This window comes from Oryzias latipes, chromosome 23, assembly GCF_002234675.1.
Source record: "Oryzias latipes chromosome 23, ASM223467v1".
Lineage (NCBI taxonomy): Eukaryota > Metazoa > Chordata > Actinopteri > Beloniformes > Adrianichthyidae > Oryzias > Oryzias latipes.
Window position 1 is genome coordinate 8672858 of NC_019881.2, and position 19829 is coordinate 8692686.

General features: G+C 42.5%; 2 protein-coding genes across 5 annotated transcripts in view; one reads left to right on the forward strand and one right to left on the reverse strand.

The window, feature by feature from the left end:
* Positions 1 to 19829, reverse strand: part of LOC105357050 (signal peptide, CUB and EGF-like domain-containing protein 1) — a 102936-nt gene that overhangs the window by 68976 nt on the left and 14131 nt on the right. For all 4 annotated transcript variants that reach the window (XM_023952624.1, XM_023952622.1, XM_023952625.1 and 1 more), the window contains exon 3: positions 11090 to 11215. In XM_023952624.1, coding sequence (XP_023808392.1) covers positions 11090 to 11215 — 126 coding nt within the window. The remainder of the gene's footprint in view (positions 1 to 11089; positions 11216 to 19829) is intronic.
* Positions 658 to 5079, forward strand: LOC111946965. The gene is made up of 2 exons (XM_023952626.1): positions 658 to 1246; positions 4415 to 5079. The coding sequence occupies exons 1-2, from the start codon at positions 674 to 676 to the stop codon at positions 5006 to 5008; spliced, it is 1167 nt and encodes a 388-aa protein (XP_023808394.1). The 5' UTR covers positions 658 to 673; the 3' UTR covers positions 5009 to 5079.

The following is a 19829-nucleotide window of genomic DNA, read 5'->3' on the forward strand; positions in this document are numbered from 1 at the left end:
ACAAGTTAGCATTGTCTCATTTGGTAAGGTCAGAAGACCCAGTGTGTATGTACACTGTACAGGAAGGTAATACGTGAACATACCCAGCATTTGCTACTGAAATAAGCATCTAGTTGAGTGGAAATAGGGCTGACTTTCTTTTACAGTCCAGTTTCATTGTCATGGCCTGGCAGCTACTCCCTCCTCCCCCCTCCTTCCTGTGTTGGACGCGACCAGCTGGATTCACTCACCTCATCTACACCTTCCTTCATAAGCTCCTCCTGGATCATCAGCCGGTGCCAGTTCGTTGTTCCTCCTATGGTGCATAGTCTGGTCAGCTCATGTTTATGTCTCACGTCTCATTGCCTCACGCTCATAGTGTTTTTTCTCGCTCTGCCTCAGGACTTAAACCTATTGGATCCTCACCTGGTCGCTGTCCTCCTACGCTGCTGTCTATCCGCCTCAAGAAACCTCCAGCCAGCCGCCTCTCCTCGCCATGGTTCAAGCCTCGCCCACGCCGCAGAACTCCCTCAAGGAAATTCCTCCTCAAGATTTCTCCAGCTAGCCTTAGCTCTTTAACTAGAGATAAACCTGTCAAGACCTATTTCAGATTAAACCACTTGAAACTTACCATTGAGTCCTAGCCTCCTTCCGGGTTCCAGCATCTGGGTCATTCTGAACTCACGTCCGCATCATGACAGAACGAACTGGCCAAACCTCTGACCCAGCTGACCCGGAAGGGCTCCGCCATGCAGTTACCCAACAAGGTATTTTTCTGGGACTTCAGTCTAACTTACTCACTCGTATTACGTCTGTACAAGAGGATCTGGTTTCTCGCATCAACGGTATCACTCGGACTCTTAATGAATTTTCTGGTCAAACTTCAAGGCCCACAGTCTCTGCTCCGCCTCCTATTTCCGGCAACAACGCTACATCCGCTTCCACCCTCATCCCGGAAAATGTTCGACTACAGCCGGAACCTTTTTTCGGGGATGTTTCTGCCTGCGGAGGGTTCCTTCTGCAATGTGAACTGATTTTCCAACAAGCCCCCAGGTATTATCAAGCCGATCACACTCGTATCTCACTAATCGTGAACTCTCTCCGTAGTAAGGCGCTGCAATGGGCTCAAGCTTTCCTGGCCTCCCATCCTATCTCGCATCTCCCTTTCGAACGCTTCCTGGGAGAGTTCCGCCTCGTCTTCGACCGGCCTCGAAAGCAGGAGGAAGCCACCCGACGGTTGCTAGGTCTCAGGCAGGGTAACCGTCCGGTGAGTGAACATCTCATTGACTTCCGGATTTTTGCTGTCGAGGCTGGATGGCCAGATCCCGCACTCAAGGGGATTTTTTACCAGTCACTGAATGAGCGCATTAAGGATCATCTTTGCACCCAGCCCGAAGCAGGCACTTTCGAAGAACTTGTCACGGCCGCCCTGAGGTCGGACATCCGCCTCCGGGAACGCCTCGCTGAGCAGAAATGTAAGCCACCTCCATCCCTTGACTATCCCGTTCGCGACTTACCCCTGGCGGCTCCAGCGAGCCTAGCTTCGCCCCCCGTCAAAACTGATGAACCCATGCAAATAGGCCACTCCAAGCTCTCTCTAGAGGAGAGAAAGAAGCGTCGTGATGGGGGGTTATGTTTTTACTGTGGTCAGGCGGGCCATCAGGTCTCTCAATGCACCGCTCGTTTGGACTCCAGGAGCCCCTCGTTTAGGGACGGGCCACGGGGGGGTGACCCTGAACCTTCTCACGTTTCCAAGTTTTTACTCGTTCCTGTCAAGATTTGCAATAAGAACCAAGTTTTTGAATTTAAAGCTCTTGTTGACTCTGGGGCCGAACATAGTTTAATGGATCAAAGTCTCGTTCATGAACTCTCTCTCCCGGTTGAAGTCCTCGATAACGCTGTTAATGCTGCGGGTCTGGGGGGAAAACAACTTTCACGCATTACCAAACGCACCGGTCCGGTTCTCGTTATTACCTCCGGTAACCACAGGGAATACCATAATTTCTTTATCACTCAATGTCCGCAGACGCCGTTAATTCTCGGGTTTTCTTGGCTTCAGAAGCACAATCCCAGTATTGACTGGAGTTCGTCTCGCATTTCCAACTGGAGCACTTTCTGTATGGCAAACTGCCTGCAGTCTGCTGTTCCCCTCACCAAGTTACCTGACTCAGGACCCGATAAAGAAATAGATCTGTCTAACATACCCTCCTGTTATCATGACCTACGTTCCGTATTCAGTAAATCTAGGGCTAGTGCTTTACCGCCACATCGACCATACGACTGCGCTATCGAATTGCTAAATGGAGCTCCTCTTCCAAAGAGTAAATTGTACAATCTTTCCGGTCCTGAAAAGAGCTCCATGGAGGCCTATATTCAGGAGGCTCTTTCCCTGGGTCACATACGTCCTTCCTCTTCCCCAGTCGCTGCCGGGTTTTTTTTTGTGGAGAAGAAGGATAAGACGTTGCGACCATGCATCGATTTTCGAGAGTTGAATCAGATCACGGTCAAGGATAAATACACCCTACCATTATTAGAATCTGTTTTCGACTCTGTCCAACATGCTAAAATCTTCTCGAAACTTGATCTCAGGAACGCTTACCACCTTGTACGCATGCGCGAAGGTGACGAGTGGAAGACGGCTTTCAACACCCCGTTGGGCCATTTCGAGTACCTTGTGATGCCGTTTGGGCTTACCAACGCCCCCGCAGTGTTCCAGCGTTTGGTAAATGATGTCCTCAGGGACTTTCTTGATCGTTTTGTCTTCGTGTATCTTGACGATATTCTTGTTTTTTCCTCCAATGAAACACAACACGAACATCATGTCCGTCTTGTCCTAGAACGGCTTCTCGCCAATCAGTTGTATGTCAAGGCTGAGAAGTGTGCGTTTCATGTGTCCTCCGTCCCGTTCTTGGGTTATATTATCGAAGCTGGCAATATCCGTCCTGACCCCGCTAAGATCGAGGCTGTCGCTCAGTGGGAGACTCCACAAACCCGCAAGAAGCTCCAACAATTCCTGGGGTTTTCCAACTTCTATCGCCGTTTCATTCGTGATTACAGCAGTATTGCAGCCCCTCTCACGCAACTCACCTCCATCAATCGCCCTTTTGTCTGGAACTCTGCCGCTGATGCCGCTTTCAAACGTTTAAAGTCCCTGTTTGTTTCCGCACCTATCCTCATCCAACCCGACGTGGCTAAGTAATTCATTGTGGAAGTCGACGCCTCTGACTCGGGGGTGGGCGCTGTTTTGTCCCAGCGCGAGGACGGCACGGGGAAACTTAAGCCCTGTGCGTTCTTTTCCCGCAAACTAAGTCCGGCTGAGCGGAACTACGATGTGGGCAATCGTGAGTTGCTAGCCATCAAGCTCGCGTTGGAAGAATGGCGTCACTGGCTGGAGGGGGCGGAACAACAATTTATAGTTTGGACAGACCACAAGAACTTGGCATATTTACGCAGTGCAAAACGGCTCAACTCCCGTCAAGCCAGGTGGTGCTTATTTTTTGATCGATTCAACTTCGCCATCACATATCGTCCAGGCAGCCGTAATGTCAAGCCAGACGCCCTCTCACGCAAATACTCCAGGTCTGACGACAACTCTGTCTCCACCATTCTACCAACGTCCTGTTTTATAGGCAATCTCACGTGGGAGATTGAGAACAGGGTCCAGCAGGCCCAGAGCGAGATCCCCGCCGGTATCACAAACCCTCCTGGCACCCTCTATGTTCCAGACTCCCTCAGGTCCGAGGTCCTCACCTGGGGTCACACCTCACGTCTCACCTGCCACGGAGGGGTTTTTCGGACTATTCGACTCCTTAAGCGTCGCTTTTTCTGGCCCACCTTGGAACGTGACGTCAAGGAGTACATAGCTGCTTGTAGTACTTGCGCTCGCTCCAAGACGTCTAACCGACCTCCTTCTGGTCTCCTGCTGCCGCTGCCCATCCCTAGCCGTCCCTGGTCCCACATTGCTGTGGACTTTGTCACAGGACTCCCACCTTCACAGGGCCATACGGTCATACTAACCGTCATAGACCGATTCTCCAAAGCCGCCCAGTTTGTTCCACTCCCTCAACTTCCCACGGCCACTGAGACCGCCGACGCCCTCGTCAACCACGTCTTCCGACATCATGGGATCCCTTGTGACATCGTGTCAGATCGTGGCCCCCAGTTTACATCCCAAGTTTGGAAAGCATTCTGCTCCGCCCTGGGGGCCACGGTCAGTTTGACTTCAGGGTACCATCCTCAGGCTAACGGTCAAGCGGAGCGGGCGAACCAAGAGCTAGAGGCCGCCCTCAGATGCTTGGCAGCTCAGAACCATGCTGACTGGTCCAAGTATCTGATTTGGGCAGAATATGCCCATAATTCCCACACCTCTACAGCCACGGGACGGTCACCTTTTGAAGCCTCGCTGGGCTACTCACCCCCCTTGTTTCCTTCCCAGGAATTGGATCTGGCGGTTCCCTCTATCCAGCTCCATCTGCAGCGCTGTCAGGAGATCTGGCTGCAGACCAAGGCCGCTCTCGTCCGCACCGCTGAGAATAACCGCCAGATTGCCAACCGTCACAGGGGGGTGAGTCCCGAATACCAACCAGGTCAAAGGGTGTGGCTGTCCTCCCGTAATGTCCCTCTCCAGGGGTCCTCTCGCAAGCTGTCGCCCAAGTTCATTGGGCCTTATACGATCGACCGGGTCATTAATCCGACCTGTGTTCGACTTCGTCTGCCGGCGGCTCTGCAGATACACCCCACATTCCATGTGTCACAGATCAAGCCTGTTTCCGAGAGCCCTTTGTGCCCGCCGGCCGCTTCCCCGCCACCCGCCCGTACCATCGATGGGGCCCCCGCCTTCACTGTCTCCAAGATCTTGGACGTTCGGCGTCGGGGTCGCGGGGTCCAGTTCTTGGTGGATTGGGAGGGGTATGGTCCAGAGGAACGTTCATGGATCTCGCGTTCGCTCGTCCTGGACCGTACCCTCATCGACGACTTCTATGCTGCCCATCCTGATCGTCGCCCTGGACCGCCTGGTGGCGGTCGTTGAGGGGGGGGTACTGTCATGGCCTGGCAGCTACTCCCTCCTCCCCCCTCCTTCCTGTGTTGGACGCGACCAGCTGGATTCACTCACCTCATCTACACCTTCCTTCATAAGCTCCTCCTGGATCATCAGCCGGTGCCAGTTCGTTGTTCCTCCTATGGTGCATAGTCTGGTCAGCTCATGTTTATGTCTCACGTCTCATTGCCTCACGCTCATAGTGTTTTTTCTCGCTCTGCCTCAGGACTTAAACCTATTGGATCCTCACCTGGTCGCTGTCCTCCTACGCTGCTGTCTATCCGCCTCAAGAAACCTCCAGCCAGCCGCCTCTCCTCGCCATGGTTCAAGCCTCGCCCACGCCGCAGAACTCCCTCAAGGAAATTCCTCCTCAAGATTTCTCCAGCTAGCCTTAGCTCTTTAACTAGAGATAAACCTGTCAAGACCTATTTCAGATTAAACCACTTGAAACTTACCATTGAGTCCTAGCCTCCTTCCGGGTTCCAGCATCTGGGTCATTCTGAACTCACGTCCGCATCATGACATTCATTGTACTTAAGGGGTAATTACGAAGTAATATTCAAGTGAACATACCCAGCATTTGCTACTGAAATAAGCATGTAGTTGAGTGGAAATAGGGCTGACTTTCTTTTACAGTCCAGTTTCATTGTACTTAAGGGGTGGTTTCTGTGGTAAATTCATGGTAAATACCATGAAACATACAGTGAGTGCAGACCTAAAGGTCAAGGTACTTTATTTGTACTTACCTTGTTCTTACATTGGGCAAGTACCACAAAAGACACCTTTGCACAACATGTAAATACCCACTAAGTATATTATAAATACCCAGTATGTACCACATAAGTATGAACCAGATAGTACCACATAAATACACAGCAAGTGCCATGTACGTATCGAGTAGACACAAAAAAAGTACCATGTAAGTACCCAATAAGTCCCATAAAAAGTACCATGTAAATACCCTGTGGGTACCCAGTAGTTACATAATAAGTACCATGTAAATACCATTGAAGTACACTGTAAGTACTGCACTGTAAAAGAAAGCGTTACCGAAAAACCTTGGCGTGATTGAAGGTATGAAGGTATTCTATTACAACGGTCACCAACCCCGTACCGGTCCGCGGGTCATTTGGTAACGGGCCCACCATAAAGAATAAATAACTTACATTACTTACGTTTTATTTATTTCGGAATCTGAAAGATGTTTTATTTTGAAAAATTGCCTGATTTTCTGTCACATCCATCTATGTCACTCTTGACGCAGGCCAAGGCGCTCTTCTCAGTCACGTGATAGGTTACCGCTAAAATAAAACCTAGGAGCTGGCAAAATGAGTAAAAAACAAACGTCTTTGGAGAATTTCTTTGCCAAAAGGAAAACGCCCAGCCAGAAGACAGAAGAGGACCCTTCTAAACGTACCCCTCCCAAACTTCCAAAAAAAAAGAAAAGCTACATTTAATAGACAGTACTTCTTTTTTGCACCATGAGTTTGGGAAGGGGAGAGGATAATGAGAGCTGTGCGATGTACAATGTCATGCATCTCAAAATAAAGCTTAGGGATCTTCATGTCACGTCTCATTTCCTCCTTCATTGTAGCGTTGCTATAATAATCATTCGCCTTATCTTAAAGGCCGGTTGTGAAAACTTTGTGTGACGTCATACCGGTCCGTGGCGTGAAAAAGGTTGGGGACCACTGTTCCATTACATGAACTTAAAAATGTAAAGGAGCAAAGAGAGCAATTCAGAAATCAACAAGAGAAACTATGAATGAAAGAAAGACCCACAGAGGGGATGTATCTGTTTTCACACATTACTGCATCGTTTAACTCACCAACCTGGATTTAATTAGCAGCCGTTCAGAACGAATGCATCTAGTCGACGTCCAATAAACAAGTCTTGAGGTAAAAGACAAAAACAACTGGTTTCCCTTTGCCAGGCTGTAAATACCAATCATCGTCCAAACCAGCAGCACAAACAGATTCAGTGAACCCATATAACTTGCTCCCATTTCCTTTACTGAGGTACAACACAAACAAACACAACGATAACTTAAGGACATAAACGTCACAGACAACAAGAAAGCAAACAGCAGGATGCACATGGTAGAAAAACAAGAGCAAGTTCATTTCTATCTATGCAATATCTGCCTCTTTACGAATAATGCTGACTTTTTTTTTACATTTCCCATTTCATTAACCAGCTTCAAGAAATCAGTGACATTCTTCAGGTAATCACTAGGTGGTGATCCTTCAAATAAATTCATTCAGAACAAAAAAGGTCAGCCTTGAAGTTTGAACATCTTTATGAGATTTTTTCTTTAAATATGGCATGTTGTTTTACATTGTAATTAAATTGTAAATGGAAAATTTATGTTAACAAGGGGGTCTTGATATTTTAACATAAACACAGAGTTGTCCACTTGGATTTTTTTCCTGGGTAAAAAGTTGCTCTGAAACATTTTTAAAAAATTCTTTTTAATCTTTTCAAGTTGGATTTGTGCTAAAGCGCAGATCTGATAGCGTCTCTCGCTGTGTGCATCAGTGTGATCCTTGTTCTGGTATGCAAATTGATAGTTACAAATTAGTTATTGATTTGATAAGCTTTGCCAGGATTCAAGCATTCTTTGACATACTGACCAAAAAATGAGTTTCTTTTAAACAAATTCAATTTTAAACTGTAGGACCTTAAAAATCATGCAATTAGTTACACAGCATTTGTCATGGACAAAAGGACATCCCATGGAAACCCTTTTCCACTCAAGAATCTGGGACTTATTAGATAACTGCACCTGTGCTTAAGGCTGCTGTAAATACATAAAAACTTGTGTCAACCAGTAACCACAGTGCATCAAGCAGAAACAATAATAAAATCCTACATCTCATGGGTATTAACAATAAAGGAGGTGCAGGTAATTTTTAACTGATGGTATTTATAGGACTTCTGGATTTTCTTTTTTGCCCAGGTTTCCTGTCCTGTTGGAGTTTGTTTAGGAAACACTGCCCCTAACTAAACAGTGCCCCTTACTTTTTCTGAAATTGAGAGAACCAGTAAACTTCAGTGACAGCGAAAAATATGTTAAAGCTTTGAAGTTTTGTTTTTCTCTTTTGGACAAAAAAGGGCAAAGTCCAGTGACTTCCAGTCCCAATTCCTGGAAAATTATGTGATTTGTTTAAGACGTAGCTTTTGACTTAAAGTTTACATTAAATCAGACAGGAATTATACAACTCCCATACCTAATTGGTTAACAATGACCAATAGGGGTGCTGCTGACCTACAGGATGTCTGCTGATGCCTACTGTTGGCCTATCATGATGATCATGAAGTGAATAGAGGAACGAAACGGGAAGATCCTGAAGGAGAAGTTTAATAAGAATGTTCTGGAGGGGAAAGGAGGGGCAGACAAGGTGATTAGTCTGAAGCCGGAAGTGAAAGGTGTGATGTTGAATGTTGTTGGTGGTTAGGCTCAACAGGTAGGATGTGAGCTTGAGGAGAAGGAGAAATTCTGGAGGGAGATGGATGAGGAGATTCAGGGTATCTCTAGAGGGGGGAAAGTGGGGATTTGGGCAGACTTGGGGATTTGATGGAGAGATTTTGTGTTCAGTAACAGGAATTCAGGACAGACAGTGGTGGAGTTTGCTCAAGAATGAAAATGGCAGTAGTGAAGACATCCTTTCAGAAAAGAGAAGAACATATTGACCCATAAGAGCGGAGGAAGCAGAACACCAGATGTAATCTAAGACAGTGTTTTTCAACCTTTTTTGAGCCACGGCACACTTTAACCTTGACAAAAATCCTGCGGCACACCAGCATCCCAAAAAAAAAAAGCAGAAATTCATAGTCTGTATTGATCTACAGCCCCCGCCCCCGCCCCCCCCCCCCCAATCTCACATGCATTTTTGGGATGATTGTGGCAGAAAAAGCAGGAAGTTGCAGGTGTTTTTTCTAAAAGATGAAATAAAAGTTAAGTTACAGAGTTTAAAAACTTTTTGATGTTTGTTCGTTGTGGTTTCAAGACGTTTAACAAGGACGACTCATTTTGCGCTGAGGCGCTTTCCCTTTAACCCAATGCATTATGGGAGATGTAGTGTGAAAACTGCCGCAAAAGGGCAGAAAGACTAGCGTCTCTGAGCTTCATTGTTTTGTTAACTTTTTCCACGGTCTGATACCAGATTCTGTGGAAAGCTACACCACTAAAAACGAGCTTTAGCTGGTATTTTTGTTAGAACTGAGCAACGTTTTGAGCTAAATTGGAACAAGGAAGTTAAGACTTTAACCACTTCTGATTGGTCAGAGTGCTGACATGTGATTAAGCCTTCAAGAATGATTGGCGGAGACAGTTAAAGGGGCGGGACTTTTCCGCGAACAGCTTTATTTGCAGCTAAATCGCGGTACCGTCATTCTTATCAAAATGTCTTTAATAGAATCAAATAAACAAAGAAAAATTTTTTTTATGATCTTTTATATTCCTAACTACTCAGTGTTTTATCAGGGCCTGTTTGGAAGAACAAAGAGCTGATTTCCTGGAGATGGGAAATGTTTTTAGATCAGTTAATGAAGGCAATTTCCCACGGCACACTTGACCATCTCCCACACCACACTAGTGTGCCTGGGCACACTGGTTGAAAAACACTGATCTAAGAGATTAGTAACTACAAAACGGTGGCTTGAAAGAGTGTAACCAGGTGCATAGGATGCCTGTGTGAAGATGACTCTGGTACTGAGGAAGATGAAGAGAACAAGAACAGAGCAGAGATTCTGTGGAAGTTGTAACAGATTTTAGGAGGTCAGGAGATTATTCCAATTGACTGGACAACTCCAGATAAAGTGATCTGGGAGATTAGGAAGAAGGTACTTGTTGTTTCATCTGGAACAAGGAAGAAGGATAATGAGACGTGGTGTTGGAATCAAGAAGTTTCAGATTGTGTTAAGAGGAAAAATTCAGCAAAGAAAAACTGAGAAACCAAGGGAAAGAAGACAGTAAACAATAGAGCAGTGAGATTCAACACAAAGTGAAGGAGCCAAGGGCCAAACAAAGGGTGAATGAAGATTTCTATGACAAGTTGGACAAAAAGAATGGAGAGGTGAATCTGTACAGGTGAGGCATATAAACAGAGATAGAAGGGTGTATTAAATAGGTTAGGTGCAGGACATGTAAGTGAGCCGGAAAATGGTGGTGCGATGTTCTGTGGGTGTAACAGAGGAGTTCAAGGTGAAGCTGGGACTGCACCAAGGATCAGCTTTGAGCTCCATCTTGGTTGCTTTGGCGACAAACAGACTGACACAGGAGGTTAGACAGGAACCTCTATGGATCATAAAGTTTGCTGATGACACTGTGTTCTTTAGTGAGAGCAGGCAACAGGTGGACGAACATCTAGAGAGGTGGAGGTTTAATGTGGAAAGAAAATGAATGAAGATCAGCTGCAATAAGACAGACAATCTGTGTGTAAATGAGAGGAACTGGCGTGGAACGGTGAGGTCACAGGGAGCAGAGATGAAGAAGGTGGAGGACTTCAAGTTCTTAGAGTGTAAAGAGGCAGAGGGTAGAGAAAGGTTTCTGGTGTGATGTTTGATTAAAGAGTGTCATAAAGAATGAAAGGAAAAGAACACAGTTGATTGGAGAGGGATGACACTGTAGAAGCTCCTGAAAGGAAAGGAAAGCAAAACTCGAGTGAAGGATCAGGTGCAGGTTCATGAACAATGATGTAGCAAATCACAAAGCTTTGGAGATGTTCTGTTGTTCTCAGTCAAACTCACTCTCATTGATTGAAATGTTTTCACTCTTACCTTTACTTCAGGTTGAGTAGAAGGGTTAAAAATTACTTGATTGACCTTTAGGCCAAGTGTTAATTATCTCATCAAAATCACCATTGCTTTAAAATCAAAACAGTTGGTATGACATCTACATCAGCTCTTGTCACTTATTATAGGAATGAATTAATAAATTCATTTGCAAAAGTTGACACATATGTAGTCATGATGGTTTTTGCTTTTTAACTTAAACATAAAAGTCACAACAATGTCCGCTTACAGGAGTACATTAATAAAATATTTGCTTCAGAGAAAGCCACAAATACCTAGGCAGTTGTGTCCGTCGTCAGCCAGCTTGAACCCATCATAGCAAGTGCATCTGTAGTTTCCTGGTATGTTGATGCATTCATGGACACACCCTCCATTGTAATCATTATCACACTCGTCCGTGTCTGAAAGAGAGAGATTTTTTATTATTTTGGAATTTGAGTTATTACAAGCATTCAAAAAATAATAAGAAGGCCAAACAAAAAATATATCTATATATCTATATCTATATATCTATATCTATATATAAATATATATTTATATATATATAGATATATATATATATGCCAGCGCCCATATATATATATATATATATATATATATATATATATAGATAGATATATATATTATATTTCGTTTGTTTTAATTTGTTGTTTATTTCTAATTTTGGATGATTAATCATGACTTGTTCTGAAAATTTTAAAAATTCAAAGTTAAAGAAGATATATTTCCATATATACATACACATGTGAATTATGCCAACATAATTACCCTTAATCATGCGTACATATTTTTTTTTACTTACACACACATGACACATGCATCCATTAAATGTGAAGTTTGTCAAAAAGAGTTTAAACGGAGGCGTCTGTTTTGCTCCATTCCACCAATTTTAACTTCACCTCTTTAGTATACAAACACACACACACCAAGATAAGGGTTGCTACATAAAGCCCCATCTCCCGCCTGTCATGTCACTCTCTTTCCCTTGGCATGATCAAGTACACCCTAGGAAGAACACAGTCATCTAACTCACCTGCTTACTCACTTTGTACAAACACATGGTGGATGGTTTTTTTTTAATTGGATATGCAAATTACATTGATGCCTGTCTGTCTGCACAAGGAATTACCAGTCAATGCGATTTTGTGACAAAAGTCCTCCATACATACTGTAAATGTGTATAGACACACTGTGCTGGGTGGGCAATTCCATGCCTCGAGGGCCGGTGTGTCTGCATGATTTCCAGATAGTCAGCCCTACTCATGGCTGATTACCTGATTCAGGTGTGTCCAGCCAATAATCTTGCCCTACTCATGGCTGATTACCTGGTTAAGGTGTGTCCAGCCAATTAGAACACGCCAGAGCAGGGTATGCTGGAAAACATGCAGGAATGCGGCCCTCAGTGCCCACCTCTGCTGTAGACAATGTTCATCAGGGTGCTTGTCCTTCTGCAAGCTGTTTTCAGTGCAACTGAGTACGTTGGTCAAGTTGTCTGCAGGTCAGAACTCTATTTTGAATCATGGTCACTGTCGACTTTTAGAGATAGTCAAGACATCAGGTGTTTTAGCAAGGAGGAGCGTTGTTAGCCTTAGCTGTGTGAGCCTTTGACCAGGGTTTGATATGTAATCCAGTGACAATTCTAATGTTCATCTTGGAGTGTGGTTCCAAGTCATCCACACGTTTCTCAAGTGTATCAAACCTGTGCATCGACTCTTCAGTTACCTCTGCGACTCATTCATTAAGCTCCAGAGGTGGCTTCTATTGAATCTTGATGATTGTCACACTCACAGGCAAGTCTTCAAGTGCTTTTTGAGGTCTTTCATTTCTGTAGTCCTTGGGCTTTTCTTAGGCATCATGGTTGTCTCGCTTTTTGCAATAATTTAGCGATACATTAAGTTTTAAGACAGTGCTAACTGTTGAGAACTGCCAGCCTGGGACTGTTGGCATTGACCCAGACCCAGGTCAAAATGTTTGTAGTAACATTAGTCATTTCAAGAATATTATTCAGTGGATGTTTTATTTGAATTAAAACTTTGCAAAAAATATCTCAAAATATTAAAGGTAATTCTACTGTTTGATTATTATTTTATATCATAAGAATATAGTGGCATAAGGAGAATTACTTGTTACTTTAGGAGGGTGTATGTCAGAATTAAATAATAGAATAACAAATAAAAGTAAATTTGAATTTAATTAAAACACTTATGTATTGGCCAGTCAGGTGTGGCTTGAAGAGGAAAAAAAAGAGGTTGAAAGAAAGTTTTTTTAAAGAACAAGGCTTTTGTCTTTTACTCCAAAGACAAAAGATCCGTTTAGATCGCGAACCACACATAACGATTGTTTAGGGAGGTGACAAAATTGGCGGATAACCTGAGGGGAGACAGAGACGTAGATAACATTTTCAGGTCACCCAACTCTTCATAAAAACTTGGAGTGAGACTCCAAAGAATCACAGATCACTCTTTACAGCGGCAAGTCATAAGACGAGGCAAGTTTGGTTTTGTGAAAGTGTAATTGTGGAATAAAGCACCATGAGCAAAAAAATTGATGAATTGAAAAGTAATAAGAAAAAAAACTTTTTAAAGAGCAACACAAAAAGTATTCACTTTAATAACATGAGAAACAAACAAACAAACTCCATACTAAGAAAATACACAAGGCATTTAGAAAAAAATTTAAAACTCTGTGTCTCTTGTAGTCATGTCACCTTTGGCCTTTTTTGAAGGTTTGAGAATTTTAGTGGATGGCTCTTATTTGAAACCTGGCTCGAGGACCAGCTTTGTAATAGTGAGAAGCCTCTGGACCAATCTGGCTCCTGTAACCTGTAAATGTAAATCACTTACAGTGGTTCCAACCAATGGAGTCAATTCAGTCGCCACTCTTATGCAAAACGGACTTCGCCACGTTGGAACCAGATCACATTAGTAAGCAGTGATAAGTCCGAGTCGGTCTTATTCAACATTTGTAAGGCAACAACTCTCGTCAGTCAGTAGTAGGCTTGCAGGAAAGCCACACCCCTTCCACTGAAAGCAGGTTCAGTCTCTCAGTCCAGTTCTCTTATACAGTCAAGGTTTATGATAAAATCTCACCATTTATGAGCCTATACAAAACTTAAAGCACTGTAACAGAACTACAGCATGTATCAACCATTTGGTTTTAAAGGACAAAAAACAAAATTTAAAAACACAAAACAAAGATTGCTGAAAAACCTTTTACATTTAGATCTTGGTAGACCGAGCATTTTATTTACCATGGGATTTTTGGTTACCATTTTAGCCCAGAAATTTTCCATCTCACTGCAGTCTCACAGTTCACGAGTCATATCAAGCCTCAATTTGGGTCATCTCTGCACGCGTCACTGTGTTTCTTTCAAATTTGCAAACCAATGATGTAATCACTTCCTGTGCATCCCTCAAACGGCTGCGCCGGCCGCCGTGATGCTCTCAAGGCTGTGTGTTTGAATCCAACACATATTGATGTAAGCCTTACTCGCTTGCTATATTGCAAGTTATTCAATTAAACACTAACCAATCAGATGCCTCAATAAAAGATGGCCTTTCATCGAATGTTTGAAGCATTTCATTGACAGACATACCTGAGCCTGCCTTCTGTGGAAGGGGTGTGGCCTTCTACTATGCTCACGACTGGTTTTAGAGAGTGATTGCTATAAAAATGTAGACTAAGACCGACACCGCCAATCAGTGTTCGGCAGCGGAGCCGCCATCAGTAACGTGAGTTTTGGGTCTTTAAGAAGGTAGTAAAGCCCTTGAAAAGTATATACCATTTTTTTTTGCGTTTGTCTGTCATTTGTTTAGTGTTCAGATTTGACGTGAAGCTGCGCTGAAAAAATAGAATCAGTGCTGGATTATTTGTGGTTATTTTTTTCTGTCTTTGATTTTTGTTTTCTGATTGTTCTTAATATTTGGGAAAAGCATGGCTGCTGATAAAGGTTAAAAGCAGTCCACTATTTCATGCTCTGCTCTGACTGGCAAAAATGGCGGATCGATGTAATATCAATAAAAATGTGTTAAAGTTGGACTTTTAATCATATCAGCACTGGACTGGAATGATGGATGATGAATTACTGCTAATTATGGCTAATTAATTACTGATTGATTTTTTTTGGGGTCTGGTGGTTTTTAGATGAAAACCATGACTATCTAGAAACACTCGGTCTGTGCGTGTGTGTTTTTATACTAAAGAGGTGAAGTTAAGCGCTGATTAAATGTTGATTCCAAAAGATTTTTTAAAAAGTGGCAAAATGAAGTGCTGGAAGAAAGACAAGATAGGAAAAAGAACAGAATCAGAAAAAAATAGAACCACCACCACCCCATCCGTGCACTGAGCAGGAAACCAGTTGGTGTTTTTCAAAGGACAGGTGCATGCTCTTTGTGGCAATCTCGCTATTCGAAATGAGAAAATTAGACAATCAGAGGGTTGTTTGTGTGGGCATCCTATGGGGATCGCGCAGGAACTTACGTACTGTATCACACGCACATACCATGCATAAGCATTTGCGATGTCAGGGAGTCAATGCCAGAAGCCCACAGCACCCGTTTAAGCCCCATGTGGGTGCACGTGCCTAAGGCTACAATTATCCCTGCAGGCCAAACTTATGGATCCTACGAGTGTTTATTCAGCCTCATCAAAATTAAAAAAAAAAAAAAATCAACTGGAAAAAAGTAACTTAAAATGTACTTCGGCATGAGAAATAGAGGTGTGGCGAGAGAGGTCAAACAATGCGTGAGTCCCACAGCCAATGTGTGAGAGTTGGCAGCCCTTAATCATTTTGTATTGATGATAAGACAGTAAAAACCACAGAGATGCTAAAATGATAAGATAAAATGCTGCCTGGTTCACAGTTTTAGCGGCATCAACTGCCACACAGGTGATCTTCCAACCAGCCCACCTCAATACTGGACCGTACCAGCTTACTTTCAGCCCTGCTCATAAGCAGAAGAACATAAATTAAATAAAACCATTTAAAGGATAGAAAATCATATCTTTGAACAGGAGAGTGGAAACCTCAATGGGACTTTTCCTGGTTAATTAAAGGTTAATATAATAAACAACTATTGTTAAAATAATAGTTTTCAACTTGTTTGGTAATAAAAGGAATAAAGAATAGAATTATAATTTAAAACTTACTGTGAATAAAAAAAAAACATTGATTAGCATGTAACAGTGTTTAAGACTAAAACTTCAAATTAGCCTTCCATTAGAAAACTTGTTTTCCTCCCATTACAAGCAAAGCACTCAGTGTGATGGAAAATCTAATCAGCCAGTGGAAACTGGAACACACAGAAACCTTCAAAATGAAATACAGTTCTCTAAAAGAGGACCCACAACCTAGTTCTAAAAATGTAAAATGAACAAAGAAGCTAACAAAGGCCAGCAAAGTGAGGATAAATACACACACAAACAAGAGTTATTCATCACAACTTTATACCATGGTCCGGGGGAATACTCGATTCTGATTAGCTGCTTAGTGTGTGTTAAAAAGTGATATACCATAGGATAACCGCAAGGTGAAAAAAGAAGTTCCGGTCACCTAGCTTAAATGTTTTGTATCACTCCGCCGGCTTCTTTAAAACAACCTTTTGCTTCATCATTTGGACAAAAACAAACGGTAAGAGGTGAACTTTCTCTCTGAACTGACGCTTTACTCAACCCATCGGAAAGATCAGCATATATATAATTGCTTTATATCGTTGAATCTTGACTGCAGCGGTGGTGCGGCACAACGCTGACTATTTGTTACGTCGCACCACACCACGTAACAAATGGTCCGCTTTTTGTGAGAAAAGCGATCCAAATCAGAAAGAAAACAAGAATTAAGGACTAAAACCTTGTTAATATTTATTGCTTTTGTAAGTGACCATGGGATAATGGCCGACGAAGTGTGCATTATCACTTTTTAAAGCACTTCGCGTCGGACGGTTCAGGTATCTACGGCGTGTGTTAAAAAGTGTTAAAAAGTGATAATGCAAACTTCATCTGCCATTAACCCTTACATAACACTGTTGTTCTAATGAGGAGACGAAGCATCCACCTTTTGGTACAAGACCCACAAACAGTGTTATTCACAGCCATAGAAACAAAAAACTTAAAACATTCAGACCAGGTTAGTTCATTTTCTGGTTTCAGGTTTCTGTCAGTCTGTCAGTCTATCCCCAGGGCAGCAGTAGCTTCCCATCACCAAGTATGAATGAGGACTGAATGAATAATGGATTCACATTGTAAACGCTTTGAGCGTCTGGAAAAGCCCAGAAAAATCCAATCCATCATTATTATTATTTTAAACTAACTATTTCTCCACTGTCAACAAGGAAAACTTGCAAACAAAAGCTTTATGTGTTTGTTTGTTTGTTTGTTTGTTTATGTCACTAATCAGAGTGGATGAGCTTGAACTAAGGATGCAGATACATACAAGTTATGACAGTGACAGCAGTTACTGGTTGAAAACCATAGATACAAGAAAGATTATGTTGGTTAAAAAAAAAGTTATACAACTGAATGGAAAGAAGTAAATAATTGGTTTCTGGCAGGTTGTTAGTTTCTCCTCCTCGTGTCTACTGTTCCATTGCTTCTATGTGTTATGTAAATAAAATGACATCCAATCAAAATTTTTCTTTTACTAACTAAGGTCAATTAATTGGCTGAAGGTGAACCATGGTAAGGAATGTGTGATGTGTTCATTAAACAAATGATAAATCTTTATGAAACACTTTTATTTATCCACAAAGAAGAAATGAGTCTAAAAGACCCAAAATGCACATTTAAATGTTTAAATCTGTTCTGTCAAGGACATTTGGTTTTTGTTGATTAAATAAAAAGTGCCAGTAAAGTTATAATTATGAATGTCAAATGAATAATACATATCTATATTGAATCCATTTAAGTAACAGAATTGGACTGTATCTTTTTGCGACAAAGTTAGTATTGATATTATGTATTAATATGTGGTTCATGTATAAGATGAGAGGCAAAGATACACACCCCTACTTAGAACCCTACTCTAATTTGGCTTTAATATTCAAAATGTAAACCTGCTTTTAAGGGTTGCAATCTGAAAAACGAATGGTTCTGCTGTTTGTCTAGTAAAAATGTAGCTGTTTTTCCACCTCAGCCAAAGAACAGAGATGGGTGGCAAACCCGGAAAAGGATCTTCTAAATTTAAAAAGATGCATGCTTCTTGTCCAGCAAAAACACATATATTCACACCAATGTTTAAGATCTAAATTATAACATTTAAAATTGATTTTTTTGGTCTTGTAATCATGGTTATTAAAGCAGTAACTCATGACTCAGTGTTTTTTCTCATCACAATAACATGTTCTGTGATGCTAAAAGAGCTCAACAATTTTCAGATTTAATTATGAGAATAACAGCTGACTAAAAGCAGACATTTGCTTAAAGTGCTGCACCCTTGCCTATCAAGTTTCTGCCTCGTCTGAAAAGTCTGCAGTTAACCGAGGCTAGTCTGAGCGCTATCATAACAACACCAACGCAAAAGCAGAAGATCAGCACACGTCTGGAAGTCAGCTTTTCATCTGTCTGGAGTACAGGGTTTCTCCGGAGGTGAAGGATACTGTTTGGGACTAAAACAGTCAGATTTGATTCATTACAGCGTGATGACAAGTTGGAACACAGCAATCATGCAAACAGACACAGGCATTTTTTCAGGTTGTTGATGTAGATATAATCTCTGTTGTAGACACTAAACAGAAGCGTAGACTTACAAAAATAGTAAACCTACTGAAAGTATAATCTGTCAATCAAACGCTTCGAACGTTTGACGTGAGACCACCTACTTTAACTGAGCCATCTGATTGATCAATTTATGACTTAATAAATTGAAATACAGCAAAAAACACGATTAAAAGAAAATTAGTATTATTATGAACATTTAAAAAAAAAGGTCTCAGAGCCAGAATGGTTATTCTGACCAATAGAATGACTGAGTAACAGCTGTTTATTTTTCTATAGAAGACCATGGGATTTTGGCTTCTTGGAGCCAGCTGATACTACCTGTTTGGATCAAAGAGTCGATGAGATGGCCGCATGAGCCTTAAGGTAAATGGAGAACACACCTGCTCTACCTTTAAGATGCAGCCCTTCCTTTCAACAACCCTCCACAGGCCAAACAACCCAAAAACCTGCAGCCCCCATGGGTCTATCCACATGTGACTGAGTCATAGCAAACCTGTTTATGCAAAGCAACAAGTTGGGTTGTCTTGCTCAAGGGCCCAATTTCTGTTTAGCCTTGGAATAGAACCCATTCCAAACTGGAAATGTGGCTGCTCACCTCAGCCACAGCTCAAGTATTCAGAATGCTTATGTAAAAAGAACATGAATCTGTTTGACAACGCTAGTAATTATCCTTGAGGATGCAGACAGTGTAATGCTGTGTAAGACTTAGGTTTCTAAGTTGCATGTGGATCTGGTCTCTAGTCAGATTAATCCGATTGGCCCAATATCTCTAGAATAGTATTGTCAGAAGTCAGAACTCTGTCTCCCCCCCTAATCACCAGCGTGAACCATATCCAGTGTTCTAGCCAAACTTCCTGGACGCTGCATACCGGACTGTCATTGAGTGAATCAATCAATCAATGCGAAGTATTGTTTGTGCCACTCTGCCTTCATTACCAAGCGTTATATCTGGACCTGATCTTCTGTCTCCTGACCTTGACTCTGTTTGCCTGCCGCCTGCCCCGACCTTCGCCTGGATTTTGACCACCCTGTTTTTCCTCTGATGATCTTGTTCCTGTTATTGACTCCTGCCTGCCTGACCCTGATTTAGCTTTGTGGACTTTTAGCAGGAGCTAATAAACCTGCTGTATTTGGATCCAGCCATCTGCCTGTTCTAGTGACACGTATCCTACAGAATCTAACTCCTAACTACAAGATTGCCTTATCAACAATCAAATTAATAGGGGGCAGAATATATTGTAATATGTGATCTTAGGCAAATGCCACTTCTCAACTTTAAAAAAAACAACTTTTTCAGATACT

What these genes read in the sequence shown, in the direction of transcription:
- LOC111946965 (XM_023952626.1), top strand. Translation starts at nt 674, where the DNA reads ATGACAGAACGAACTGGCCAAACCTCTGACCCAGCTGACCCGGAAGGG. An exon ending in TCAGGCAGGGTAACCGTCCG is followed by an intron (nt 1,247 to 4,414) that starts GTGAGTGAACAT and finishes TTTCCTTCCCAG; the next exon opens with GAATTGGATCTGGCGGTTCC.